The sequence below is a fragment of the Numida meleagris genome, chromosome 6, assembly GCF_002078875.1.
Source record: "Numida meleagris isolate 19003 breed g44 Domestic line chromosome 6, NumMel1.0, whole genome shotgun sequence".
Classification (NCBI taxonomy): Eukaryota; Metazoa; Chordata; class Aves; order Galliformes; family Numididae; genus Numida; species Numida meleagris.
Window position 1 is genome coordinate 16,200,448 of NC_034414.1, and position 27,898 is coordinate 16,228,345.

The following is a 27,898-nucleotide window of genomic DNA, read 5'->3' on the forward strand; positions in this document are numbered from 1 at the left end:
CCAAGCGCCACAGGCCGGCCGGCCGCAGCGCCACCGCCCCACAGCCAGGCCGCGGGTGGGCGGGCTGCGGCAGATGATTGACAGGCAGGGCAGCCCACCCGGAGGGCGGTGGCGGCGGGGGCCGCCTATCAGGGCCGGCAGGCGGCCGTGAGTGGCGGCGGGGCGGGGCCGGCAGCCTGGGCGTGTGCCGCGGCCGCCGGCGGGGCGCGCTCCCGCTCCGCTGCGCTCCCCCCGCACGCACATTGTCCGGGCGGCGGCGGCACGGAGCGCCCCGGCGCCCGGTGCCAATGCGGGGCGGGCGCGGCACGCCGGGGGAGCCTCCGCCACCGCGGTGGAAACTTCACCTCGCCGCCGGCCCGACGCACGGCTGAGCGCGGCGGGAAGCCCCCGGCGGTGGAGGGGAGGGGGGTCGCTCGATTCGGTGGTTGAGTTTGTTTTTTTCCCCCGGAGAGGAGGAAAAAACCCAAACCAAAACCAAACGCAAAACAGCGCTATTCCACTGCAAACTTCCGCCGCCCTCCGCAGGACGCGCATCCCGCCCGGGTGAGTGACCGGGCACGGGACGGGACGGGCGGGGCGGGGGGCACACGGGGGCTGCAGCCGCACGCCCACCTGTTCGCGAGGCGCCGGGCGGCCCTACCTGCTCGCCCCGCCGGGTGGGCCCGGCCCCGGGCAGCGCCCTGCGGGGAGCGGGGGCACCTGCGCGGCGCTGCCGCCGCCGCCGCCGCCTCCCTCCGCCCCGCGCTGCCCCCCCCAACCCCGGGGCCGTCCCCGCCTTCGCGGCGCGCTGCGGGCGGTGCCCGGGCGGGGGGCGGCCCGCAGGTGGCGGAGCGCGGGGTGTGCGGCTGCGGAGCCGCCGGCGCCTCCCTTCCCTTCCCTTCCCTTCCTCCGAGGGACGCTGCGGCGCGGCTGCTCCCGTGCGGGGAGGAGCCCGCGGGCGGCCCGGTGGGAAGGAGGCTCTGCGGGATGGGAGGGTGGCCCGGCCCGCCCGCATCCGCACGGGATGGGCTTCGGTCGGCCGTAGACAAAAGAGCCGGTGAGGAATCGAGGAGGGCTGCAAACTGCAGAGCGCCTGGAGAAGGGCACATAGAAGCTGGAGCGCTGGGAAGAGCTGCGCTGTTCCGTAGCCGAAGTTGTCTCCGTCGCTCCGTGCAGTTACTCCCGGCAGCCCTGGAGGTGCCTGATAGGCACAAGCTCTCGCTGGCCACGCTTCTCTGCAGAGCCTGACCCAAGCACGCACAGCACTGCGTGCCTCGGGCACCGGCACTGTGCAAGAGAGCAGGAAGGGATGCTCTCACCCTGACTGTCTGCGCCAACGCAGGGCCTGTAGTGAGGCCGCTCTTCCTCCCGCAGCCTGGGCCAGCAGGGATAAGGAGCATAGGCGCTGCTTTCTGCCGGTCAGAATTGCTGATGTATTTATCCTCGCAAAGCTCTGAAGGGTTCTGGTTTTGCAGCTGGGGAATGAAGGCTCGCATGATTTTCCCAGTGCTTGTAACAGTGCCGTGGCCCTGAAGCCGTATGTCCCTCCTTCACACACCCAGGTGTTGCAGCCTGCTCTTCCAGTACAGTCCCAGTCTGATTAACAGTGTACAAACAGCACTGTTTCAGCAGCAGGGTGGCTGGAGCTGAGGCAGTTCCTGGCTCGACCTTCTGGTGGGCCTGCAGGCTGACGGCTGTCACTGCCAGGGCTGTGCTGGGTGGGCGCTGTCAGCACGGCCTCCAGATCTCCGTGAGAACATCAGTGCGGTCATACCTTCTCTGTTTGTGCTAAGTGATCTGGTAATTAGCAATAATGACCTCCGTTTGGGGTCACGCTCATGCCATGATATTGAAATAAGACCAAAGGCCTGAGGGAGGCTCTGCTGGGGGCTCCGTGAGCCACTTGAAAGTGGATGCCGTGAAGCTCTGAAGGAGTCACCAGGCGACTCTTGCTGTGCTGTGGGACCAGAGAGGGAGAAGCAAGCTGACCATTACAGCAGGCTGCTGGCACTTGGGAAGCATTCCCCTGCAGAGCAGCAGTACTGAAGCGCTGTTTGCCACATAGCTGTCTTCCACCAAACCTCCCTGACCTTTTGGGGAGGCGAAGTGCAGCTCCCAAACATCTAATTCCCGAGATGACAACTCAGCAGCATGGATGCCCTCCTGCCTTCCCGCTCATCCAGGCTGGGCTGTCTCCAGCATTTGTCACCGGGATCCAAAACGTCACGCTTTTGAGTGAAAAGAGCTTTCTGAAGTTGAATGTGAGGGAATAATCAACAAAATGAAAACTGAGGCAGAAGCTGCCCCGTGCAGAGTTCCTTCGTGGGGAGGTTGGTGAAGAAGGGAAGGGGCAGCAATGCAAGCCAGGCCCCAGCTGTCTTCCAGGGGCTGTTGTGCTGCTCTGTTTTGGGCAGCCCAGAAGAGCAGCACGGTTGTATCCTAAGCACTCATACCTAACTGTAATTACCAGCTTTTTATTTAACATTTTTTGAAGTGTAAACTTAGAGCCAGCTTCTACTTCGCTTACTTACGCTTCTAATTGTATGAAATGGTATTTGATCGGCTTTATGGCTCATTGAAGGCCGCAAAGGAATATTAATCAAGTAAATTATTTGACAAATATGAGATTAAACAAATGACTATTTGCTAAATGCTGGTCAGCTGCTCTGCCCTGTCCCATTCCTCTTTCTCTTCTTGTCTTTCTAGTTTTCATTCTACTTTCTCATGGTTTCTCTTTTCCTAAGCTGTTCTCAGTATCTCTTTCACTTTTTTTTTTTCCCTTCCCCTTATTCTTTTTCCCTGTAGTGTTATCTCAGTCTGTCACGGTTTTTCTTTCCTTCTTTCTTCTGCCTTGTTTTTTCTGCCTCTCCTTTTGAGTCCAAATTAGCCATTTTCCCCTTTTTCTCCACCTTGGTGGAGGCTTCTACTGAACACTTTTGTCGCCAGCTGAACTAAACCCAGTGACTGTATGAAAGCGTTTGCTCAGTGGCAGTGCTGCTCTGCCTCTCCCCAGAATTCTGGCTGTTGTGAGAAGGGTGTTTCTGCAATTCTGGAGTGTTCTTCCAGCGCTTATTTTTGCTTCTGCTCTCCCTGAGCTTTTTTTTTTTTTTAAAAGTGATTTTGACTGAATAATCCACTGTCTTTGTATCCTAAGAGAATGACCAGGATCAAATGCCAGACCTGTTTTTGTATCTTCATGCAGACAATGTATCTACTTCTAAGTAATGTATGCCATACTTCTCCACTGTAAGTACAGGAGTTATGTGATGACACCGTGCTGTACTGGGAAGGAAAGGTCTCTGCTGATGTGAATGAAGTTACACTGTTCCTCTCTCATGTGAAATGCTTTGAGTGCGCTGCTACAGTGAGTAGTCCTGGCAGCATGTAGTTCTGAAGCCAGATTGATCAGGGAGGATGGGGCCAAGAGGAGTATGCTTCTGCAGTTAATGATTTACTGTGGAGAGAGAGCTAAGCTGATAATATTTGGTCTATAATTATAAATATCCAAAGGAAAATGCCTCAATATGATCTGTTCTGTGTTGGCACCTGCTTGTTGGTCTCTCCTTAATGTGGTACCTGCACTATTTAACCACTAGCTCAGTAAAAACAAAACTTCAGTTATCAACTCCTTGCTGCCAGAATACAGTTTTGCAGCTTGCTGCGTGTGCAGCAAAATGCCCTGGTTTTTCCATGCTGGCTGAGATGTACCTGTGTTAACAAACAACCTGCCCATGCATCCACCTGAGGGTGAAGTAGGCTCTCTGAACAGCTCATCCAGGATCTCCCCAGGTGTGATGCTGCCAGATGACTTTGTGGGTCAGTGCAGTGGATCCAGGAGTCCTGACTCCATCTCTGCTGTTGGCCAGGCTGGTTGTTTTGGCTCACTAGACCTCTTCTCCACCAGGAGTGATACTGACCCTCCCACTAGGTGCATTAATGCAGTGCATCCGCTAAAAGGGGAGGGTGTGCTGGGTGAGGGTACTCTGGTAATGCAATACATAGCACTGGATGCAACTGTAAGTGGAGTTTTCTTTTTGCATTGCTAAAGCCATTAGCAAACCAGGCTGCTCACACTGAAGTTAAATTTGAGAGCTGATGGAGCTGAATTTAGATGCGTGTGGGAGCAGTAACGTGACAAGTGCAAGAAAGAGACATTGCTGCATCTACAGTTCTCTGGAAAGAGGCCTGTACGTCATCTGATTATTTAGCATCCTTGGATATCAGCAGACATAGGGAGGAACTGCGACCTGTGGAAAGAAGAGGAGGATGTCCTGTATGTGGGAAAAGGCTGTGAGATGTAAAAAAAAAAAAAAAAACAAACCAAAAAACAGAGCAGGAGTGAAATGAGAGAAACCAGCACACACCGGGGGGTTGTGCTTTGCTCCTGTTCTGCAGGAAGAGAAGCAAGGAGTGAAAGAAGAGATCTGTGAGATAAGGCATTGCTGAGGCTGCCGCAGCAAAAGGCGGGTGTGAGCTGTCCTGCCAGCCTGGCCTGAGTCAGAGCCAGTGCCTCCCTTGAGAAAGGAAGGCTCTGGTGAATGGTCTCTGAAGGAGAGTCATCTCATCGCAAGCACTTTTGCCCAAAGCAAGTAGAGGTCTTGTTTGGAGGCTTGTTAAGAAGCAAGCTCAGTTCATCAGCTGACTGTTGGTGCAGCAGGCTGCCATCATGTAAGCAGCCAGGGCTTGCTCCAGTGCTAGTACTGAGGCTGCTCTGATGCTTTGCATTGTCTTCATCAGTTCTGTGGTTTGTGTCAAGCTCCATTTGCAGTCTGGTCCAAGTCGAAGAGGAACGTGTATAAAATAGGTTTGAACATAAAAGTAGTCTACAAGTGATCTGTTTAGCCGCTTGTCCTTTTTGTTACCTAGCTAGCTGCTGCAGCAGCTGCCTGGCATGGCTCTAGCTCTGTGTTTCTGCAGTGGTAGTAGTATCCATGCTCTGTTCCTCCACCTGGCTTTGTTAGAGCAAGGATGAGAGGTCAGAGAGCTTGGTATTTGTAACACAATGGAAAGCACAGCAATGACAGCAGAGTACCAAGGTCCTAGGCTACAGCAAGTGAGGATTTGCTCAAACACAACAGCCATAGACACAGAAATAAAGGAACCGCTTACCTCCAGAAGATCTCAAATACACAGGGATCTCCAGCAAGATATCCTCACCTCCACTGCCAGCCCTTAAATGAGGTCTGGGAAGGGGTGGATCCTGACTCCACCCCTTCTGGTTACTCAGGTGCATTGGATGCACCTGAGCTCCCCTGGGTTGGCCCTGCCTTCCTACCAGGTGCTCAATCACTGGTTCAGGCTTTGACTTAGCATTTCCACTACGCTACTACATTTCCACTACGCTACCAGAGTTCATCTTGCAGAAGGAGAGTAGGCTTGAGAAGCCAACCTTTTCAATATAAGTAGATGAAACATCACCATTGCTTGAAGGTTAATGGGACAGAGTCCAGTTTCTGCGTGTGCTAATTCTGTAACTGACTTTCCTGTTGTCTCTCCTTGCATCCGTGTATGATATCATAGCTGCCCTGATGTGGGATAGTTGCATGAGGGTCTAGGCTGGGGGATCGCTGTACTGCCGTGTGCTGTGACCTCCATCTGGCAGCCAGCATGGCTGTTGACGGACAAGGAAGTATGCACAAGTCCCTGCTCTGCTTTCTGCCTCCTCCTGCTGCTGGGGGACGTGGTGGATTTGGCTGGTACTCTGAGGATGGTCCTGAGTGGAGCCAGGAATTGGAGTTGATGATCACGTCAGGCAGGACGGGGCTCTGAGCTCCTGATCTAGTGTAGGTGTCCCTGTTCATTGCAGGGGAGTTGGGCCACATGGCCTCTAAGTGTCCCTTCCAGCTCTTTAAAAGATTCTGTGATCCTAGTGGCTCCCTTCCAGTTGAGGATATTCTATTATTCTCAAAAGACCCGTGCTTGATAGAAACACCACTGTGACCATCCTGAACATGTCTAAAGAAAGGCTTGAGAGAATGAGGTCTAGATCTGGAGAAATGCTGCTGCTTTCCCACAGGAGCAAGGAGGATATGGACTGCTGTGGCTGACAGCCACAGGGGAATGTGCAGGCTCTCACCAGCCCAATGGCTGAGCAGCGAGTTGTGTGGTCTTCAAATAGGTGTGAATGACCTCTCCGTGCAAATCCCTTGTGTTTGTGTCATGTCTTCAGGAATGAATTGATACCCTGTAGTAAAATGGAGCATCTTGGTATATTGTGGATTGGAAAAAATAATAAGAAAACTCGAGCAATTGACAAGAAATGATGTAGCCCTCTGGATGGGGAGGGGAGGAGGACTTGATTAAAAAAAACAAACAACAGAGCTTTTGAATCTTGCTATATGCTCGTAGCAGGTAATTCCAATATGAGCCATCTCTCTTTTTATCAGCTGCTCAGAGGCACTTCTCATGGAAAGAATAGTCAATCTAAAAGTTCTGTTAATTGACTAAGTATTCTAGGATAAAAAACTTCCCAGGAGGGAGCAGGTAGATTTCTTCAAGAAGCAAAATCTTTACTCTTTTTCCAACTTGTTTCCCAGGCACCTAATCTAATCTATCCAAAACAATTCTCTGGCAGCCAGGGCTCACATATTTAAAAAAAACAAAACAACAACAACAAAAAAAAACACCACTGTAGGGAGGAATGTATTGTGACAGTTTAATTTGCCACTGAAATATGGTCACCTCTGGGGTAATTCAGAGAAACCGTAGAAGAGCGGATGATAAAGCTGTTCAGAATGGGAGGTGAGTAACGGGAGGCTGCAGAGGGAAGATGCCTATATAGAAATGTAATTCCTGGAGTTCGGGTTTATCTTCTTGTTCCTTTGGCTCTGCAGTGGGGCTGTAGCCCTGGCTCTGCATCACATTGGCAGTGGCTGGCTCTAGAGATCAAAAGGAGTCAGAAGGAAAGGTGGAGTATTACAGCATGCCACAGGTCAGACTGTCTTTTTTTGAAGCTTATGTTGCTGAACGCATACATAAAGGATGAGTCTTTTGGTATGCTTGCAGATAGAAAATGAAGAAAAGCTCCTGCCTGTGGAGATGAGGAAAGGGACAGAGACCGCTCCGTGCTCCAAGGGCTGCTGAGAAGATGCATGCAGCAGGTCCCTGCCTGCAGAGCCAGCAGTGCAGCGAGCTCCCTGTTGGCAGAGGGGAGGTGTGGAGATGGGATTTCAGAAAGCCAGCTTGGTGGTTCTGCGGTGTGTGACACGAGCCAGCACTTAAATATACACATTGCTGCTGCCGTCGGGAAACCCTCCAGGTCCCAGTCTCCTGCATTGTAGCTCCAGGTGGAAACTAGTTGGTTCATCTTATGCTTTGTAGGAATTAAGTATTGTTGATTTTAGCAATAAACAGTGGCGCTGTGGGTGAGATCTGCAGGGTCAAAAGACTGTGGGAGTGCCTGTGCCCTCTAGTCCCTGGTTGGACTAGTGAAGGCCCAGGACAGCTGACCAGGAATTGCAGCTACCAGCACATTCGTGCAAATTCTCTACCTGCAGTCCCTACCTTTTGAAGAGAAAGTAAGGCATTTGGAAGACGTTTATAAGAAGACAAAGGAAATCCAGCACAAGTTTTAGGAGGGAAGACGTACAATTTTAAATAAAGAAGTATAGAGCTGCTTCTGTAGTCCCATTTAGGGGCCTTAAAACCAGCGTTGTCTGAAGAGTGTGCTCCTTGTGAAGAGAGGACAAGCTGAATGCATAGCAGAGGATTGGGGTTTTTCAGAGCATGCTAATAAACGCGTGTTTTTTGGCAGGGCTTGTGATTGCATTGCAACAGGGTTACAAGGTCCTGTTCGAATTCTGCTGAAGTCAGTTGAAAAATGATGTTGACTGCAGCATGCATGGGCTGGCAGTCAGGACAGCATCTCTTAAGGCACTTCAGGTTTACCTCTCCTTTGTTTTGAAGTCTGCACCTAGAACAAGTTTATTCAATTTGCAGCGTAATGCGCCTTCAGTTTATATCCCTGAGGTGGGAGAAAAGAAGGAAGAAAAAAATAACCCGCACAACAAAGCAGAATAGTACCACAGCTCCTGCTATGGACTTGGGCTGTGGCTGGCAGCTGTTGCGTGGAGCTGGATGACCACTGGTTGCTCCCTCTGAGCTTGGCTGTCTCTGTGGGTTGGCTGGCGCTGTTGGGTTCAGATGCAAGGAGAATAATGGTTAAAATATGAGATGGGAGCATGTGAACCTGGCGGTGATCATACACTGGGATGGATGCAGAAGAAAAAGCTCTGCCACCAAGAAGTCATCCTTTCAGGGAGCTAATTCAAACTTCTTTTTGTCCTTTGAACCCTTCGGTAGGTAAATGTCATGTAGTTCCTTCTATGCTTTTTTGTCTATTTGATCTGAGGGCTTTTTGCAGCAACTTATTCCTTTTTTGTCCTGCTGTCAGGGAAATTATTCTGCCTACAGTCCCTGTTTGAGCTTGATTTTCTTACTTTCTGTAGCACTAGGGCTGATGGCTTCGCAGATCTTACGATACCTCCTCCATCTCCTCCCTGGCCAGTGTAGCAGCACGACAGCTCCGTTTAATGTGTGCTCTCTGCTTTGGCTTCCTGCCCCCAGACTCATTATTTTGCATTCGTCTGTATCGAGCTCCAGTGCTGCCAGCTCCAAAGGATCATATATCTCAGAAGTCATGAAAAAGAGAGAGTCCTCAAGATGGGTCTGAAAATCTCAAGTCTCTCCCTGGTGCGTGCACATTGCACGTTTCTGTGTCCATCCCCCAACCCTGCTGTGTGCGTGCATCCCTCTCTGCCTGCCTGGCAGTAAAGCCAAACCTGCAGGGCCCTGTGGTTCTCACTGCACAGAGCACTTGGCCCCTGGGACTATTCCCACTCCTTTTTTGCTGACGCAGAGGCAGGTTGGGACCTGCGGCTCTGCCTCCTCTTCATTGGGCTAGCAGCCCCCAGAATGATTTGGATCCATTTGGAATATTGTTCCAGGGAAAATATTGCAGAGTTCTCTCTGCAGTAGATATTTCAGAGCATCGGCCTCTCTCCTACCATCTGAAGTTTGGTATTACCTTTGGGCCCTGGAGGCTGGGACTGCTTTCATGCTGGGTGCAGCGTGAAACGCGAGATGATCCCTCTCTGAAAAGTGCACGAGCAAAGTGCATGGTAAGAAACATCAGGGTGCAATTCACCTCTTTAGATGCTGACGCCTAATATCTCTGCTGCTTCCCCTTTGCCTCCATATGTATGCAGCAGGGGAAATGAGTGCTTTCATCTCATCCTAATGCAGATGTCTGAAACCAGCCAGACAGATTGCACCTGTCTCTTCTCATTGATTGCAAAGAGGCTCCAGATGATGGGCTCTCATGTAGGTGTCTCTCTTGGAGGTGAGGTGAATCCCACGCTGACTGGCAGCATCAGGCTGGTTGCAGTAGCACAAAGAGAGAGCACAGCTGCTGAATGTAGTCTGTCCTTGTCTTAGCTGCGCGTTGTCTTATCTGGTAAACCTATCCTTCCTCTTTGCTCAAGAAGCTTTGTTTCATTTCATAGAATCATTAAGGTCGGAAAGATCGCTAAGATCACCAAGTCCAACCCCCAGCCCACCCCCACCATGCCCACTGACCGTGTCCCTCAGTGCCACATCTACACAGTACTTGAACACCTCTGGGGACGGTGACTCTACTGCCTCCCTAGGCAGCCTGTGCCAGTGCATCACCACTCTTTCTGAGAAGAGATTTTTCCTGATATCCAACCTGATCCAACCAGTTCCTTGCTGCGGAGAGCTGGAGGGACATCATTCAGACAGCAACCGGAGGGTGCAGTTACACACAGATGTGGGTGCTCCAGGGCTTAGTGGTTGAAACCAACGCCTCGTAATGCTGGAGCACTGTTAGGTGCTCCAGTGGTGTTGGGGCTGTAAGGGAGATGGAGCCAGTTTCTGTAGTTTTGTTTTCCATGTAGTCTGCTGGGAGCAGCTGGAGGTGACTGAGAGCTGTTCATAAAAGAACTGAGAAACGAGGCTGAGCCAACTGGGAGGAATAAAGCCTGGTCGCCTGGGGAGGATTTTCTTGACTGGCTGAGTTTCCTCTTTGATTGGAAGCACTTGTTCCATCATGCCTTCTCCCAAGGAAGAATTAGCCTGTGGCGGAAACGTGATGCACCGGGTGTTTCGGGAGTGAGAACCTCTCTGCAGCAAGAGCCTGCAGACCTCAGCCTGAGTCCCTGTGCTTGCAGCTGGCCTGGAGCCTGCTCTGTGTGCACAGTGGGGCAGGGTGCTGTGCCAGGCTCCTTACCCTGTCTCACGCCCGCGTGTTTAGCATCAAATCCTACAACCTCTGAGAAAACCATTGTTTTGTACCCCACCTTTCTGATGACTGAAACACTCATTCCTGCAAGTTCAGACACCCAGAAGTCAGCGTTCAGTTCCAGAGAGCCTCAGGAAGCCTACTGGGTGCATTGTGGTTGCTTCAAACTCTTCGACTGTGTTTCTCAACCAGTGTGCGAGGAGCCCTGGGCAACTTCTGAAGAGCCTGCTAGAGCCATACAGTAAAAATGAGAACTGTTGTCAGGCAGCTAAAACGTATTGTTCAGGAGTCTGCACAGGAGTGCTTCTAGGACTTGGCGACTGATATGGATAGAAAAGCATTGCTCTACAGTGAGCATAACCTGTGCAGTAAAAAACCAAATGTCACAGCCATAACGAGCCCGGTAAGAGAGCTAGAAATGTCAAAGGGATTGCCAGTGCCTTTGCAATCACAGAGAAGTTGTTAGGGGAAAGATTTCTGGCTGACCCCAGCTCGGAAGCACACATTGCATGCTGCAGAGAAAAGCAAAGAGTACCTCATGTTCATTTACATGGTATCCTCCCACTTTGCAAGACACCTGACCTCTCCCTGCTCTCCTACCCAGCTACACGTGTGCAGAACAAGCTCTTCTGCTCTACAGCCCGAACTTTGGTACAATAAATAGTGGCCGTGTTTGAGGAGCGTCCTGGCAGAGAGGCATCTGGCACAGCATCCGGCATTTCCTGCTCCATCCACACTTCCCATCAGTTGCTGCACGTGGGCTTTCTGCCTGCTGCTTGCAGATCCTGCAGGTCAGCGGGTGCATCGTCTGTGACACTGAGCAGCATATGCCTGCCCCTTTTCCGTGCTCATCTACGGTAATTGCTTCTTGGTTTTGCCACATGGGAGAAATAACAGCGAGGGCCCGAAGTGACATTACAGCTGGGTTTTGGTTTGCAGAAGGAGAGCTTTCAGCCTGGAGCTAATAGCCTGCTGCACTGAGCTGGGGCTGCCTGCAGTGTGATGCTGTGCAGTCATTGCTGAGAGCAAACCCTGGGTTCCATCCTGGGAGCATTTCTGTGCTAGCTGCGGCTGCAGCCTCCCTGCTCCAGGATGTACTCCTTCTGAACAGTGCTCTCTGCTTGTTATTTTTTGCCACTGGCAGCACATTCACTGCCCTGCCTGTTGCAGAGGGTTTCTAGGTCTCTGGGTGATGTGCAGCAGCTTCCCTTGGCACATGTGCTGGCATTGGAAAGCTGATGGGAGAAACCAGGATCTGTCAATCTTTCCCAATGGTATGACCTTCCTGACTTATTTCTCTTGCATAGTTCCCAAATAATGTGTGTGTATATCTGAGTCAAGGCAGGCAATGCTCAGGAGGCTGTATCAAGCCTTAGGCATGGGAAATAATGTAATGTGTTGGAGTTGCACATCGTGTCCAGAGCAGAGCTAACCTTGTTGCACAAAGAATGTACTTAAGGTTTTAAAGCCTTTAGGGTGGCAACAAGGGAGGAAGGCTCCCAGCGCAGAGAGGCCATATTCCCTCCTATGCTCTACCAAAGGCTTCTTTGGTTTCTGATTCAGCTCTGCAAATACCGTCTGGTGGCTTCAAACTGCATAAGCAGTAGGCTGGTATTATTTCCCCTGTGAAGGCTGGAGGGAGGGAGAGAAAATTAAAGCAACTTGTCTCAGCCAGAGTCAGCTTCGCAGAGTTACGAGTGTGTCTCTCTGGAGCCCAGTGAGAGGTCTCTGCCTTATCTGGCTCAGTACCGTGCTGGTTGCACAACGCTCACAGCCCCTAGATGCACATATTTTTGCAGGGATGGCCCCAGTTGCCCAAGTAGAGCATTTGCTCAGATTCTCATGCTTTGCAATTACTATAAGCTTCTCGTGAGAGAAAGAAGGGGGAGTGGTGCCAGGTGTTTTTTTTTTTCTTCTCCCTATTGTTGTTCCTCATCAGCTGGTTGCTTTGAAATGAGCACGTTGTGGTTTTCCTTCAGAAGCAACATGTTGCTGCAAATGCGGCTTCAGAGAGCTTCCAGGAGTGCTGTGTGCTGATGGCTGTGGGCAGGGAGCAGACGGGTCACGGCGCTGGGGATCTGCACCAGTGAGCTCAGCCTGGCGCACGCCTGTGCCCATTGGGCCCGGCAGTGCCGGCACATCAGTGTTCCTTCCGGCACTCAGCAGCAGCATGGAGCTACCTTGCTTTTCATACTGTCCCAGCGGGATGTCGCTGAGGGAATCGGAACCCGGTGCTTTGCAAATGAGTACCTGCAGTGTTGTTTCCTTTGCCACGTTCAGCTAAGACGGTGTTATCGGAAGTGCACTTCACACAGACCTCTTGTTAGAGCTGTGCCTGACGCTAACGCGGCTCTTGGTTGGAGGTATTCGTGCAAATGAGGCGCTGGCACAGGCTGCCCAGGGAGGTGGTGAAGTCACCGTCCCTGGAGGTGTTCAGGAACTGTGGAGATGTGGCACTGAGGGACGTGGGCAGTGGGCGTGGTGGGGGTGGCCTGGGGGTTGCACTTGGTGATCTTAGCAGTCATTTTGAACCGCTATGATTTTTACAAAAGATAGGCGCTCGATAGGGGTTTATTGAGTCCAGGGTCTAGATCCTAATCAGCTCCTGACAGAGGGTGTTAAGTCACAACTGAACAACCTTTAGCCCAAATTTTTGAGGATGGATTTTGAGGGTCAGTTGACAAGCTCCAGATTTCAGAGCTCAATGCTTTCCCTGCTGTTACAGTATGAATTTTCCTCTTCCAGTAATATATTCACTCTGCAGAACAGTGCAGCATCTATTTTTGCTCAAGTAGCGTTTCAAGTTAAAGTTAGCTTGTTTGACATGCAAGCTGGTGGCTTTCTGTGGGCTTCTTCTATTTAAAAAAGCTTCTAGCAAATATTCAATTCTTTTTTTTTTTCCTTTTAAATGTTTCAGTTGAAGTTCCTATGTGGGAACACTGAGAGCTATGTGGGAACCGTACCCCCTATACCACAGCGCTGCCTTGAAGGTTCTTTGTATGGACAGACAGTCCTCAGGGAGCTGCTTTCTGAAAATAAGAGTGGATTTAAAGGGGAAATAAGAAGCAGTTTAATTCCAGTTAGGTGTGAATAATGTCCGTGCATGTCAAACCACTGTGCTGAGCCCTGAGGAACAGTACTGGTGAAGTCTGCTGCTGCCAGATGAAGCAGGGAGTCTTCATCAGGACGTCATTGCTTCCCTGACCTTGTTGGTGACTTGTGTCTCCCTTAACGATACTGGCAAGCCCATAAAAAATCACAGCTCCATCCTGATCTCTGAAGTTATTCTTATTTTCCAAGGAAGGAGCACTGTGTCCTTCTAACAAGCATTTGAAGAGAAATGGATCCATAAAGTAGAGCCCCCAGCTGTAGATAATCTGGTTGTTCTCTGTTCGCTTTAAAACAAGAACAAAATGTATTCTCAGAACCAAACTCTTTCTGTTTGTTCAAAAGCAAAGACTTTGTGATTCTTCTCACCGACTGGTTCCTCAGAGGGCTCATTTCCATATCTGATGAGTAGTTTCTGAGCCCAGCATGAGGCTCACAAGATGGATCGTGTTGTGACAAGAGCAAGGAAGCATGCCTCATCAGAGGAGTCCGAGTTGTGTTTTCAGCAGCACCAGTTCACGTCACCTGCTCATTTTCTTGCTTTCTTTTTCATAGCTGCAGGAGAACAACCCAACTTCATGCTGCTTGTTGTTAACTCTGGGAAGTGCCCTCGTGGTCTTGAAAGGTTGGCAAAGGCAGCATGGACAACTTTTGAGGGCAGTGGTGAGGCTATTTGGAGAGGAAGCTCAGGCCACACGCAGCACCGGGTTGTTACCACTCAAACAGCAACTTCATTTACAGTAGCAGGCTATAAATACAGCAGTGTGGTGAGGCTGAGGGGATACAGCCCCTGGTCAGAGCAAGCACAATAGCCTGCAGCCTTTTGGGGCATGTGCCATCTCTGTTGCACCAGCCCTACCTGGAGTCCCTTTTGTTGTGTCTGCCATAGCCCAAGGTACTCATAGGAGGTTCCTGCTGCCATGAGCTTTCAAAACTCTTTCCAGAAAGTATGGTGAAGTGAAGTATCAGAGCTTCGGCCGCTGCATTTCTGCTGGTGTTTGTGAGGGCAGGTACTGAATACGATGGTAAGCAGCGCAGTGAAAGGTCAGAGCTGGTTTGCTGATTGATGGGGACTGATAGGGAAGGGTAAAAGCAGGAGATGCTCCCATTAATTGGTTGTTTGCAGTTTGATTTAGGTCATATAACAGGTCTTCCCAACCCACACTTGAATAGCATATATCCAATACAGTAGATTTTACTTACAGTAATGAAGTTGTGTTATTATCTGCTGGGGAATTGAAGGGAGGTGCTTGGACTTTTCTCACTGGACTGAAGGGAAGGTCATTTTATTTATTTATTTACCATTATTTTTTAAATTATATTTTAAACCAAAGCCACAGAGTTACGAGTCAGCACGACTGCTGCTGCAGCAGTTCCTCTGTTTGTGGTCCCCATGCATTACCTAACAGATGCCTGCACCTCCACTAGGGTGGGCAAACCCAGAGACCCCCTTATAACACCTGCAGGCTTATTTCTGTCACTCTTCTTGCAGGAACTCCTCAGAGAGACTCTGCACATCCTTGGGAGCGCTAAGGAAAAGGAGGGGGCACTTAGGTAGAGTTTGGGGTAATTAGGAGACTTCAGCACTTGTTGTGAGTCTGCTGTTGAAACGTGGTTCATTTGTTTGAACTTAACCATCTCCGCAGCACCTTCCTCATGGCTCTGCTGGCTTTCCCTGTGTCTCCGGGCTGAAGGAAGGTCTCTTTCTAGTCCTTCGTTTCCCAGAAAATGTTGGGGTCTACCTTGCTTCTGTACAAAGATGCTGAGAGTGTTAAGTGCTCCAGGAGTTGAAAATTAAAACCAGTAAAGTCAGGTCCTCACCCAGTGTTGACTGTCTTGGCTTTAGTGGCTTCACTGAGGTGGTGATGCTTTTTATCCCACTTCATGGTGCAAGGTGTTAGGGAAGTCGCTGGCTTTAGAAGGCGAGGATTTGACAGTTGACTGGAGGGCAGGGATAACAGAGCTAAAAAAGGAAAAAGATCTAAGTTGAAACTTTGGTATAAGAACCCTCTTTCTTGTTTGGAGAACACCCAACAGGATGAGATCCTGCCCCAGTGCTGGGCTTGGTTTCCACCGCAAAGAGGAAAAGAGAAAAAGATCATTTGGGGATCCATGAGAATCCTACGACACCTTCCACGCCCAGACATTGCTTATGCTGTCCGAAGGAACTTAATGTGCTGGGAGCCAGGCTGAATGCTGCTTTTTAACCATGTTTATAATGGGAAGTATGTTACAGTTCAAAGTTCAAAAGTCCTTCTCTTCTCTTCTCTTCTCTTCTGTTTTTTTTTTTTTTTTTTTTTTTTTTAAAGTGTGATTGCCTACGCTGATAATTAACAATACAGAGAAAGCAAGCGTGCTGGTCCTTGTGCGTGCGAAATCTGACAGTGCCAATTTAGATCAGTGCTTTAGCCCTCTTGCTTCCTCCTTCATTTTTTCTTATGTGAATATCATCGTGCTTGTGCCAAGCATCTTATTTTGCCAGACAACTTACCTATCCCCTTTCATTTTGTTCAGCAGATTGCCCTCCCCTAGCCCGCTGGTTCTGTTCTGGCAGAAGCATCCAGCTGTGTGCTCTCGGTGCAGTTTCTAGGCACGGTGCACGTCACCTTTTCCTGCTGTTTTTGTGCTCATCCATCAGAGCCACCTGTTGCCTTTTTCTTCCTGAGAGGTTGCTCTGTGTAGAGCAACAAGAAAGCTGAGTCCAAGAGGTGGGGACTTGCAGGGTCTCTGAGGTGTGACGGCCTCGGACAGTGCACTGGGGACGCCAGCTCTGGACCTACTTGTGGCCTCTACTAGGGTGAGGTGGAGCCACATCTCTTGTAGGTTTGGCGTCTCACTTTTCTGGGGTTTCTTCCCAACCTTCATGTGCCTTTGGATGCTGGCCGTGAGCCTGCTGCTGCAGGCTTCCAAGGAGATTCTGGAAGGAAACCTCCTGCTTCCACTCTGGAGGCTGTGATGGAATGGGGTCTTGCTTCTGTCCGCTGCAGGTCAGCCCCAGCCATTGCCAAGAAGCAAAAGTGAGAACCCGGGGTACAGAAATGTCCAGCTTCAACCAAAGCTTCCTGTGTGACAGTGACCGAGTCACTTCATTGCTGTAGGTTCCCCATCACAAAATGGAGTTATTTCGTTGATCTGCTGCACTGTGAGTTCTTAGGAGTGGGATAGCTGCAGGAGCGAAACCCTGTTGGAGTTGGAGGAGTGTGTTCCATCATGTCCATGCCACGATGCCTGCAAGGCATGCTGGATGGAGACCCTGTGTCTCTTTATCCCTTGCTCCACAGCCAAAAGAGGGAGAATCCTCTCTTCCCAGTAGGGAGATCTCCTAATCCAAACGTGGATCTCATGCCTTAACCTTTGGACCTCTCTCTCTCTGTCCAAGTGCCGTTGTGTGATAGTTGCTTGGTACTGCATTCACAACACTGATGAGCTCTGCCTGGTGCAGCCCCATCCACCCTGGCCATCAGATGGCTGCGTTCAGAGCCATCTGAGATCTGTGCTCAGAGCCCACCTCGCTGCTCTGTAGGACAGTGTTATCGCTGCAGAGCGCTGCGGCCGTGTGCTGGGTGGAAGGGGGTTTGTTTAGCTGTCCTATAAATCAGCAGCGTGCGCCAGACTCTGCTGCATAATGTCTGATGCATATTCATGCTTGCCAGCAGCGCGGCCGGGACAGCATTGTGTCACCGTGTTAATAGTGTGCCCCAGCGGGAATGGGAGGAGGAGGGGGGGCTCAGCAGCAGCAGCTGACTGCTTGCTTCCCTTTATCTCCTCCCAGCTGCCCGCTTGGCCCCCCAGCACGCGCCCTCACTTGCTTTTCTGTTGCATTTTCCCTGGCTCCTTCTCCCAGATTTGCCGAAGCAGATTTGATTTTGCTGTGGTACCTTCTTTCTCCTCCTCCCAGCTCTGCTGCTAAACAAGGGTATGTGCCTGCAAAAGCTCTGCAAGGGCTAAATGAATGCAGAGGGATGATCGTTATATTTGATCACATAAATTAAGTGGCACACTAATCAAGGAGACACTCTGGAAATACCTGATTTTGGCTGTTGAGGGTCGCTCAAGCCGTTCCTTTGAGCTCTGTGTTTGAATGAGCTGTGAGAGCAGCTTTTATCGATGTCCCCTTGGGAGTGGAAAGGCGAGAAGGGAACTCACTCTTGTTCCCTCATCCCACAAAGGACGATCCTTTTGCTCCCATACCCGCAGCAGAGAGGAGACTATTGCAGCTGTGCTGCTCTGCCTTGTCTTAAAAAATGGGGGGAAAAAAGGCCGTGTGCCGCAATTCTCTGGGGAAGATAGAACTTTGGAGGATGTGATTAGCAGCCTGTGGTATTGTGTGAGAGAAGGCGGGTGGGGATTGACTCTGCGTTTCCCCTCCTATGAGATGTAGGAGCTGCCTGATGGAACCGGGTTGTGCTCTAACAGGAGGGATGGCTTCTTGCCCCTTGGGGAGCAGACCTGTGGGATCCTTGCCAAAGTATGATGTGGGTTTGGAACTTCTGCGGGTTCAAGGGGAGGCTGGACAAGCCCTTGGAAAAGAGTTCTTTTGAGGATTGCTAAACAGACAAGCTGTGCCAGGCCCAGGAAATCCCCTGAGCCGAAAATAGTCGGGTTGTGGGTGAGTGGCAGGGGAAGCAGCGTGTGGGTATTGGTAGGGAAGGGTGGGTTGTCAGCCGCACCAAAGCGTGGATGCTGAGACGCGTTCTCGCTCCAGAATAGACTCGGTGTAAAAATATTCTCCTTTGCACAGCCAGAGCACTGTCATCGCTCACTGCTCTGTGTTTCCTCTCCTTCCAGGGGGACTTGAGCCATCCCCAGAGCCGAGGACCCTATTTCTCTGCAGGGCCAGTTAGCCATCCAAAGGGTGAGTGCATCTGGGGGTGTGAGGGCTCCCGCTGTCCCAGTCTGTTCCTTCCTCTCATTTTCTGCTGCTGACCAGCAGGCTCCAGCCCTTCTCAACCGCTCCCTGTCCCGCCGCCTCCCTGCCTGGACCATTCTGTTGCAATAGCTCTAGCAAGGTGAGGTGTGTGCTTCATGCACCACTGTTACTGGAGGCCAAAGTGGACTGATACTCTTCTAATACTATCTTGCTCAAAAATCGGCCTTTTTAGAAGGTTCTTTTCCATGATTTTTTTTTTTTAGATTGAAAAGTATTATCAAAACAATTCCTGCAACTTCCCAGTTCCAGCTACCCCATTTCCTTGTCCACTTACTTGCTCTCAGTGTTCATATGTGTTAGGCTTTAAAGCAAGCAGAAATCTGAACAACCAGACACGTTCTGCTGCAAGTTTTTCTAAAGGATTACGGCTTAGATGTGTTTCCTGAAACTAGTTTCTTAGTTCTTCCCTGTCAGCAGCTGTTTGGGAGGAATGGGGAAGGGTGGGGTGAGAGAGGAGGGGGAATGCAGTTCTTGAGCATGCGATATGGTTTGTTGTCGCCTGGAAGTGACGGGGCCAGAGAACAGCCGTGATGTAAACCTCTGCCAAACCTAAGCCAGATCACAGAGGAGGCCCTTCCCAGGCAGCATGCAGAATGCTGTCTGTGACCTCCCCAAGCACACTGAGCACTGCCCTTTCATTTTCAGTGCTGCTGTGTCGCAGCCGTTCTCTTCCTCCCATTGCTCAGCCTGGTCTGTGCTTTGGAGCATCTCTGCGCCCTCCCTGCGCTTGTGACACAGTTGTGATTTCATTAGGATAATTGGAGAGCAGTTTGGGCTTTCCCACTTGATTTACTCTGCCTCTCCAAACATCTCTGCACATGGAAGCTCAGCTCGGCGGGGGAGCTGTCAGCTCTGACAGCCAAACACAAAGACCCAGCGGGGAACCAACGGCTTTCCCATCCGAAACCTACACACGGAGCTTTTTGTCTCCTGTTAAGACCCTGGATGGGAAGTCACTTGTCTGAATTTAGTTCCTGGCTTTGCCACTGATGATGAGGTTGGGCCGGTCCCTTTGCATGGCTCTGCCGGTCTGTAGGATGAGGAGGATGGTGTTTCTGCACATTGGCAGCACCCCCTGCTCTAGCACTGGAGATGAGGCACTGAGGACATGGTCAGTGGGCATGGTGGGTACGGGCTGGGGGTTGGACCTAGTGACCTTAGTGGTCTTTTCCAACCTTAATGATTCTATGATCTTTTGTAATCCCACCCTATTATCAAGCAGTAATGATGGAAAGTGAGATCCCATCATGAATTGCAAGCACATTACATCACCTGACAGCATGCTGGAGACGTGGACATGAGCAGCCCAAGTGCAGTTGGTTTGATCTGCTTCTGGAAGTTCCTCCTCGACAGCGTTTATAAGCTCCTGAGATAAGGGGCCTGCTAATCTTTCTGTTGAATTTTATCATTTTGATGGCCCGTGATGGCTAGGACATGATTCCTTCATCCAGGATTGATTCAGAGAGAAAGCTCTTGGACAGCTGGTTTGTTATTGATGTTTATGCAGGTTGTTACTGTTTCTGGTTGCTTAATAAAACCACTAGGCAGAGCTGTGATTCCCCAATGTTTTTCTCACAGAGTAAGCTGGCAACAAAGTACTTCACTGAACTTGCAGTTCAAGAGGGTAAGGGAGAAGGGCGCAGTCGGAGCAGCCTACTGCTAACAGCAGGTGATGTGCTGCTGCTGCTTTTATTAAATAAAGCCATCAGGGTACAGCATGAGCAGCTGAAGTGCAAACCAGAGAACATAAAATCAGCAGCAGCTTTGGTGTGGAAGGCATCACCTCGTTTTCCTTTGTCTTTCCATCTCTTCTGGCCCGTGCGATGGTGTATCTGGGCACTGCCTGCTGCCATCTGCCCCTCTCCTGGCAAAGTTCCGACGGCTGAAGGCACAGCACTGCCTGTGGGACACTCTCAGCGTGATGGCGAGGGACGAGGAGCGGGGACTTCAGAGGTTCTTAGTGGCCGAGTGATCCCTGGTTGGAGAGGTTGTGCTGCCAAATGTGCTCTGACGTGAAACGCTGCTGGGCACCGTGTGGGGACCTAGCCGCGCCTGCTCAAGCCCTTGTGCAAAGCTATTTCGTGCATGCTGATGAACTTCTAATGGAGGACATTTGTTGCTTCTCCAAAGCAGGGCCACCACTTGCAACTGTTGTAACATCGTTGGCATCTCTCTCTCTTTTCATCTGGGGGCCGCATTGTCTGAGCCTGTGAGTATGAAGCCAGCAAGCCGACAGCCAAGCACATTGTGTTAGATTTGCAGCCCGCTTCTTTGTTAATTTAAAAAGCAGCAAGTAAATGAAAACAAAGCACTGTGGATAGGCTGTGATTCATAGCAGAGCATCAGCTTGCCAGCCTCATTTTCCTACTGTCTTTCAGGCTGGGCAGGTCGCTGAGAACGTCAGCGTTTTGGCCCTTGAGAGGAAACAAGAGGTGTCATCTCAAACTGCTGGAGAGGTTCATTCACTCCTTTCAGAGGCTGTATTTTGTAACACTGGTGACAGTGTTGTGTATGAGCAAATGGAGGAATCTGGATAGTCGCAAGAGTGAGCGAGCAAGGTTTGCCTTGTCAAAGTAGAGTTCCTGAATTGCATTTGGGGTCTAATGGTTTCTCAGTTCTTGTGGACAGGGCTTTTGGAAGAAAGAACGTGCAGTGTGAGTGCTATTCAAAGATATTTGCAGAGGTGGAACTGATTCCTGACGTCTTTAAATGGGCTCCCCGTTGACAGGCAGAGTGTAAATGTCCATTAATGAACAATATTTCTAAACTCTTCACTGTGGTTGGCTTCCGTAGCAGTGCTGCACAAAAGTCCATCTCTTGGCTTGTTTACTTGGATGGTGTCCATCTAAGGTATAAAACAAAGCAATAGGAGGAAAGGGAGGAAGCAGAGAAAGCTCCTCCAAGGATCCTATTTGAGGGATGTGAGAGCCTCCTTACCAGTGAGCGCACTGGAAATCCACTTCATATTCCTTTTGCTTGACACCCGACATGATGTCATGAATGGGCCGAGCCTCTTGAGTTCCTCATCTCAGCTTGTGCCACCCAACTTTCTGGATATTTCTCTGGGCTGTCCCAGCTTTGCAGTGAGTTCAGCTGTGATCATCAGTCAGGTTCCCAGAACTGCCCCTCCCTCTGTGGACACAGCTCCCTGCTTGAGAAGAGGGGCTGTGCAGGACATCAGATCGTTCTCTGCAGAAAAGCAGGGACATAGCTGGGGCCCTGAGGAGCATCCATAGCCTCCAGGCTTTAGGTCTGAAAGTGCAGTTCAGTCTCTTCACTGGGAGAGCTTGCACCAAGCACCTCGGTCATCGCTCCTGCAGCCAAAGCCTGGGCGCTGCCTGGCACACGCAGCACAGGTGTTACAGGGCTGTGCCATCTGCCTGCAGCGCAGTCTCCATCCTCTCCACGCACACAGAGATGGGATGTGAGTGCCTGCTGGGAGCGGGGCTGGGGTGAGGCGCTTGCTCTCCCTGCTTCCCCTGCGAGGCTGGCAGATGGTTCTTGTTTCCTGAAGCTGTGTGGCTCCTGCTGCCTGGGAAATCCACAGCGTCGGGGGAGGACTCATGGGCTACTGGGCTGGGAGCAGCTGCGCTGCCAGGCGGAAGCACTCAGTTTTCCTAGACAGCTTTGAATGGGAGCCAGAAGCCCTCTCTTTACGGGAGAAAATCCACGAGGTCAGGAAATACAGCAGCAGCTCCAGCTCCATGCTAGGGCTGTTGGCTTGGCGCTCAGACCCCAGCCCTCCTCTTCCCAGACGGTGCTTCTGAGCGGCTCCCGGCCATGGCATCCCGCTGAGCTTTTTGTTGGAGTGCCTGGCACAGCTTTTTGGGGATCTGGCTGCTGGGAAGGATGCTGGGCACCACAGAGGTGGTACATTTGGGTAGGAGGGGAAAAACACCAGGGAGCAACCCAGGTTAGTCTTGCAGACCGCTGTTCCTGCTTAGTGTGGGACTGGGAAGCTGTGCTTTTGTGTTTTCCTCTGTTATTTTTTGGTCAGTTCTGTTTGGGCTCTGCGTTAGCCGCTGAGAAATGCAAACTTGTTTTTCCTCCTTTGGAAATTCTCACATCAGAAAAAGCTTTCACAGCAATCGCCAGGCTGCACATCTCCATCCGGTGCCTCCAACGCTAGTGAGGGCTAACGGAGGATGTCTGCTACCATCTCTCCGACAGCTCTCTCATCACTGCCAGGGTCCTCTGGGTGTGGTGGGAGTCAGTGAATGCTAAAGCTGCAGAGTTTGTAAACTGTCCGTGCTTTGTAGGAAGGGTGTTTTTGTGTTGTGCGCACATGCTTCAGCTCGCTCAGTGCTGCCTTGACCTATAACTCATTAGAAAATTTCCCTGCAGATAAGTTGTAACCAGGCACTTTCAGAAGAACAGAACTTCCCGCTGCAGTTAAAGATTGTGGCAGTTACATCTGCAGTTTCAGTTGTCCTGTCCACTTGCACAACACACGAGGAAGAAGGCTGTGACTGTTGGGGTAGCTGTCAGGTGGTGAGCTGACTTTCAGATTTGCTCTTCATCAAAGCTACCTGGGAGCTGCTCCCAAAAAAAAAAGGGATTGGAGAACTCTTAAGCTGGAAACCTCCCTTGGCTTTTAGAGCCTGACCCTCTGCCACATGGTGCTGCATGGCTCCTGACATGTCTCTTCTCTGGCCTCAAGAACAGAGACTTCTCTGGGAAGGCATGGACCTGAGGTATCTCATTATTTGCACCTTATTTTCTCCCCAGCTTCTCTATCAGCAGAGAACGGCATCGGGGTGGGACCAGAGGTCCCGCCTGTTTGTGCTCTGGTTGCTCTTTTGCAGCCATTTCCTTGCTTTTCCCCAAGATCCTGAGTGCTGGGAAGGACGAGATCTCTGTTTGTCTTCCTGCCACTGAGATAGCAGCTGAGAAAAGGGCTTTGGCATGCGGTGGCTGTGTCTGACTGCCCCAGCCCGAGTGGGTGATTGAACTGTCTGAGTAGTTTAAGGTTGCAATCAGATGGGGATTGAAGTCAGAAAGTTCTGCCCTACTTTAGATTAGATCTTTGCTGCGTTAGCAAATTCACTAGCTGCAGACATGGGCTGGATGCAGAGTGCCCGTTGCTGGAACACCGCGTACCAACCGCCTGAACAAAGCTCATCTTCCAGGAGATGCAGCAGCTCCTGCTGGCATTATCGCACTGCTAGGCATCACCTGATGTGAAATACTGTGCTCCCAGAGCTCCAGGCTGAGCATGTGGCCTCTTTCTGAGTGCTTTTGTGCTGTTCAAAAGGCTGTGCCCCTTCCCAGTTATTTGCTTTACCAGCAATATGACTAGAGATGGCCAGGAACCATCCTTCGGACTTAATGTTTTTAAATGGACCTTCTTAAAATTTCTCTGCTGGGTTTTGTGCTGCTAGAATCCCTGTTCTTTGCAGCCTTTCCCAAAGCAGTTACTGTTCTTTCTTTCTCTGTTTGAACTTGCAAGATACATCTCTTTTTAACAGTTGGTAAGTTCGGGGGGATTTCTGTTCAAGCCTTCAGGGTTTTGTAATCGTCCTCTCGTAAGCTCTGAGTTAAAGTTCCTCTTTCTCAGTAGAAGGGGAGCTGAAATTTAAAGGTTTACTTCTCATTTACACAGCCTTTTTCTTTGGTTTCCTTCCCTACCACTTACATCGTTTGCATATTCCCATGCCTCATGTCACTCGCAGGATGCTTCCAGACTGTCAGGCTGAAGGACTGCGGGGTGTCAGGGTTACACATTGGGCACAGTTTCGTATTCAGATTGATTGATTTCTTTCCCTGTTTTAAAGTAACCTTCGCCACTGGTGGAGGGTATTAGGTGAAATAGCTCTGGATGCTGCAGTTCTTTGCTGTAATTTTAGACCAAGCTTCATGGCTTAGGTGAGGTCATCTCACATTTGAGACCCCAGAGAATGGGATCATAAAAGGCAGTGCATTCTGGAGGCACAGCACAGAGTGACAGAATGAAATAAATGTAATTTTCTCTGCTTTCCAGGGTAGTCAGTGTACTGGAGGAGGAAAATACAAAAAGTCCTCGACCCTTAGGTCATCCCACCATCTCCCTGTCTCTGACCACATTTAGCAGGAGGGTATGTCTGTGAGCTTGGGCTGGGAGGCCATGGCAGTACTGGAGCAAATACCTCACAGTAAGAATTTCATAGCTAGAGCAAACTCATGTTTAAAGTGCACGGATGCCCATCTTTCTGCCTTTCCCAGCCACTGGTTTGTGCTCCTTGGTCTCCTAATGTGGTGGCCGTACTTCTCCCCACAGGTGGTGGTGCTCCTGGAGGCCCTGAGCTGGGGTCAGCTGGAAGATGACCGAGTACAAGCTGGTGGTAGTGGGAGCTGGAGGTGTCGGGAAGAGCGCTTTGACGATACAACTCATTCAGAACCATTTTGTTGATGAGTACGACCCCACAATAGAGGTAAGCAGCTCTGTCTACATGTTTTTCTATTGCTCTTTTTCACTTTGCGGCAAACCCAAAGTGTGCTCGCCTCAGTCTGAGGACTGAACTTGAGCAGGGATGTTCCTCTGCTTTGTAAAGCTGTTTCAAGTTGCTGCACGTGAATTTGGAGGTCACAGCGTCCAACTTGTGCCTCTTGAGGAAGGACAGTGGTGTCTGCTGGAGAGAGATAGCACGGCATGCATGGAAGCAGGCACAGCCTTGAGGGGCTGATGGGCAGCACAGAACTCCTCCTTTCTGATGAGATGGTTGCATAGGGAGCTGGTGAAGGTTTGAGACTGCACAGCCATTTTGTGCCTGTGCTTCCATTTCTCCTTTTGTGCGATCAAAGTGAGGATGCTGACCTCCTGTGCATGATGTTTTGAGATTTACTGATGAAATGGGGTTTATCAGAGCTCAGATGAACTGTTTATGACCTGCAGCGTGAGATAGGTCAGGAGCCCAAGCAGAGGTAAAGACCGCTGAATTTCTTTTAAGAGACACTTCCCTGTCTCTGTAGAGCAGGGAGCTCATGGATTTTCTTCGGGCCACCTAACGCTTGGTTATGGATTTGCTCTGCAGTAGGAAGACAGATGTTGTGGTTCTTTCCTAGGGCTTGCAGACCCCGTGCAATTGCTCAGGGAAGGGAAAACAGGGAGTGCTTTCCTGTAGTGTGCCCTGAGCTCTGGGCCTCTGTCCTCTAGAGCACGGTGAGTTCATCCTCCAACGGGAGGCAGAGAGCAGAGGCTGTGCTGCCAGGGGCTGTTCTGCTCACCCTCCATTGTGAGGAGTGAGAAATGGATCTCTTGAGACAGTGCGGATCTGTCTAGATGGGTCTGCCTTGTCCAGTGCCCACGTGGAGAATCAGCCAAGGGCCTGTCCTTCTGCAGGCTGCGCAGAAGGGCTTCGGTGCTCAGAATCCAGTTTTCTACATTACAAACACAAGCAACAAAGATTTTTCTTTTTACCTTTTTAAAACATAGTCAATTATCAAGCTGCTTTCACTGTTTCATCACTGTGGGAGTGAAGCTAATTACCCGCTGCGTGACTTACTCCTCGTTCCGGGAGAGATCTGCGTGGTGCTGTGCTCACGGTACGGCTCCTGGCCGCTCCTGCCCTGCTCTGTGTGAGGAGTAGGTTCCCCATGGGAATGCAACTCGCAGCTCTGTCACGCCTCTCAGACAATAACCTCCCTGCCTGCAGTCCTGGAGGAGTCTCTGCCAGATGTGTATAAATACAGCTGTGGTTACTGCAGTTGTTATTATTATCATAATGCCTAAAAGGTCCCCGCTGGGGTCAGAAATCTATTCTGGTAAGTGTTGTATGTGCAGTCCCCACCCTGAAGAGCTCACCACTTAAATAAACAAGAGAGACAAGGCTTGGTAGAAGGGCTGAAGTGGTCTTATTATCCTACAGATGGGAAGGAGAAAAGCACTTAAAGGCACACGCTATTACGTCATTTGGCAAGGTCACCTAGAGAGTCCATAGCGGAGCCTGGAATTTATTTTAAGGCTCCTGAGTCTCAGTGTCGCACCTTGCTTAAGGAGCCAGCTGCCTCCTTCCCCTCTCCTCTCCCCTCCTGTGTTCTTCAGCTGTAGTCATGTCGGTCCATTCCATTCCCATTTTGGTGCCCCTCCTGCTATGGATTTACAGACCTTGACCCCCCCCAGAGGTGGCTGGGACGTGACCAGCTCTGCCTTCCTGTGCGGCTTCTGCTCGGCGAGAGTTACACACCCACCTCCTGGGGTGGGACTGCTATTTCAGTGGCTCCATCGGTTTCTTAGAGAGCTGTGCCAAGAGGCTGTGGGCAAAAGAGCTGCTAGTGGAGGGGCACCTCCCTGGGAGCCATCAGTGTTGGGTTTTGTGGAGCAGCTCTGGTGGGAGGGGTGGGAAGGTCCCTGTGCTCCCTCGGACCTGGGGTGGGCAGGCGCAGCTCTGACCCAGTGATGTGCTGGGACTCAGCCTCCTCTGTGTGCCTCCAGCTGTACGTATCCTGCAGGGAATTTGGTCCATGTAAACACACCACGGGAATGTAAACCTTGCGTAGTGCTTCACAGTGTGCCCTGCCCACTCGTGCTGTGCCAGGAACACGTTCCTCTTTCACATGTCCCACACTGCTGCAAGGGGACTGCAGCTCCAAGCTGGTACCCATCCATGCCTTCCCCTCTCACTTGTGTATCAGCTGGAGGAGCTGATCTCCCTCTCCTCTCCTCTATCCATCAGTGCAAGCATCCAGCTGTGCACACAGGGCCCTAAAGAGGAGGAGCACAGAAGAGGAGGGGTGGTAGGAGAAGCAGAGGGCAGGGCTAGGGCAGGGTTGGACTGGACTGCAGGGGAAGGAGGTGTTGCAAGTGGGATGTGAGGGAAGGACGTGCAGAGCCAGATGAAGTGAGCTGGCTGCGGGGACACTGGGGACATGGCTGCGTGGCCTCCTGGCATCCTTGTGCAGCACTACTGCTGCGTCTGTCCCCTGTTCCCATGGGCAGTCCCAGTGTCCTGTCCCAATGCCGGCAATCCCTGGCTCACATTTGAACGCTGTGCCCATTCAAATCAATCTGCTGGAAAAGGATCTGTGGGATCTCGAGCCCAGCAGGGGGAGTGGGGTGCCAGCATCCGCAGGACAGTGTGGGGTCACTTTTCTACGTGTGCTGTCTGGCTGTGAGACCTCCCACAAGCAGGGACTTGGCGACTGCACGTGAACACGTGTGCTGGGAGACTCGTCCTCTGGATGTGAGCCGGGGCACAGGGAGGGGAGGGAGTAGCGGTGGCTGTGTGTAGCAGACAGGCACGCACAGTCTGCCCTCTGCAGCACTGCCCTGCACCGGGCAGGCGGCTGCAAGTGGCGGTGGAGGGGAGTGCTTAATTACAGACAGGTTAATGAGAACTGCGGGGCGAGCTGCCCGATCCCAGAGCTGCTGGGGCTTCCTGTGTAGGTAGAAGTGCGGTGGGAAGGGATGGGGAAATGGGATGCTGAGAAGGTCAAAGTGGAGTTGGCTGATCCCAGGGTGCTCTCTGCAAGGAGGAGAAAGGCTTTAATGAGTCCCAGAGGCTGGTGTTTGTGTGGCAATGAACAAAGAGCAGAATCCATGCTCCCTTCCAGCACTGCTGCCAGTCTGTTGGTGACCTTTGCTGTGTCTGTTGTCATCTTCGGGGCTATTTGTTGGGGGCAAAGCTCATCTGATAACACTGTCACTG

The 27,898-nt window shown here is 51.0% G+C and overlaps 1 protein-coding gene across 2 annotated transcripts in view; it reads left to right on the forward strand.

The window, feature by feature from the left end:
- Positions 209-27,898, forward strand: part of HRAS (HRas proto-oncogene, GTPase) — a 33,495-nt gene continuing 5,805 nt past the window's right edge. Inside the window, exons 1-3 of one of the 2 annotated variants that reach the window (XM_021400926.1) lie at positions 210-543; positions 18,134-18,200; positions 24,532-24,685. In XM_021400926.1, the coding sequence (XP_021256601.1) occupies positions 24,575-24,685 (111 nt within the window). In that variant the 5' untranslated portion in view covers positions 210-543; positions 18,134-18,200; positions 24,532-24,574. Of the gene's footprint in view, positions 544-18,133; positions 18,201-24,531; positions 24,686-27,898 lie in introns of both variants that reach the window. The other variant, XM_021400927.1, reaches the window with a different exon arrangement.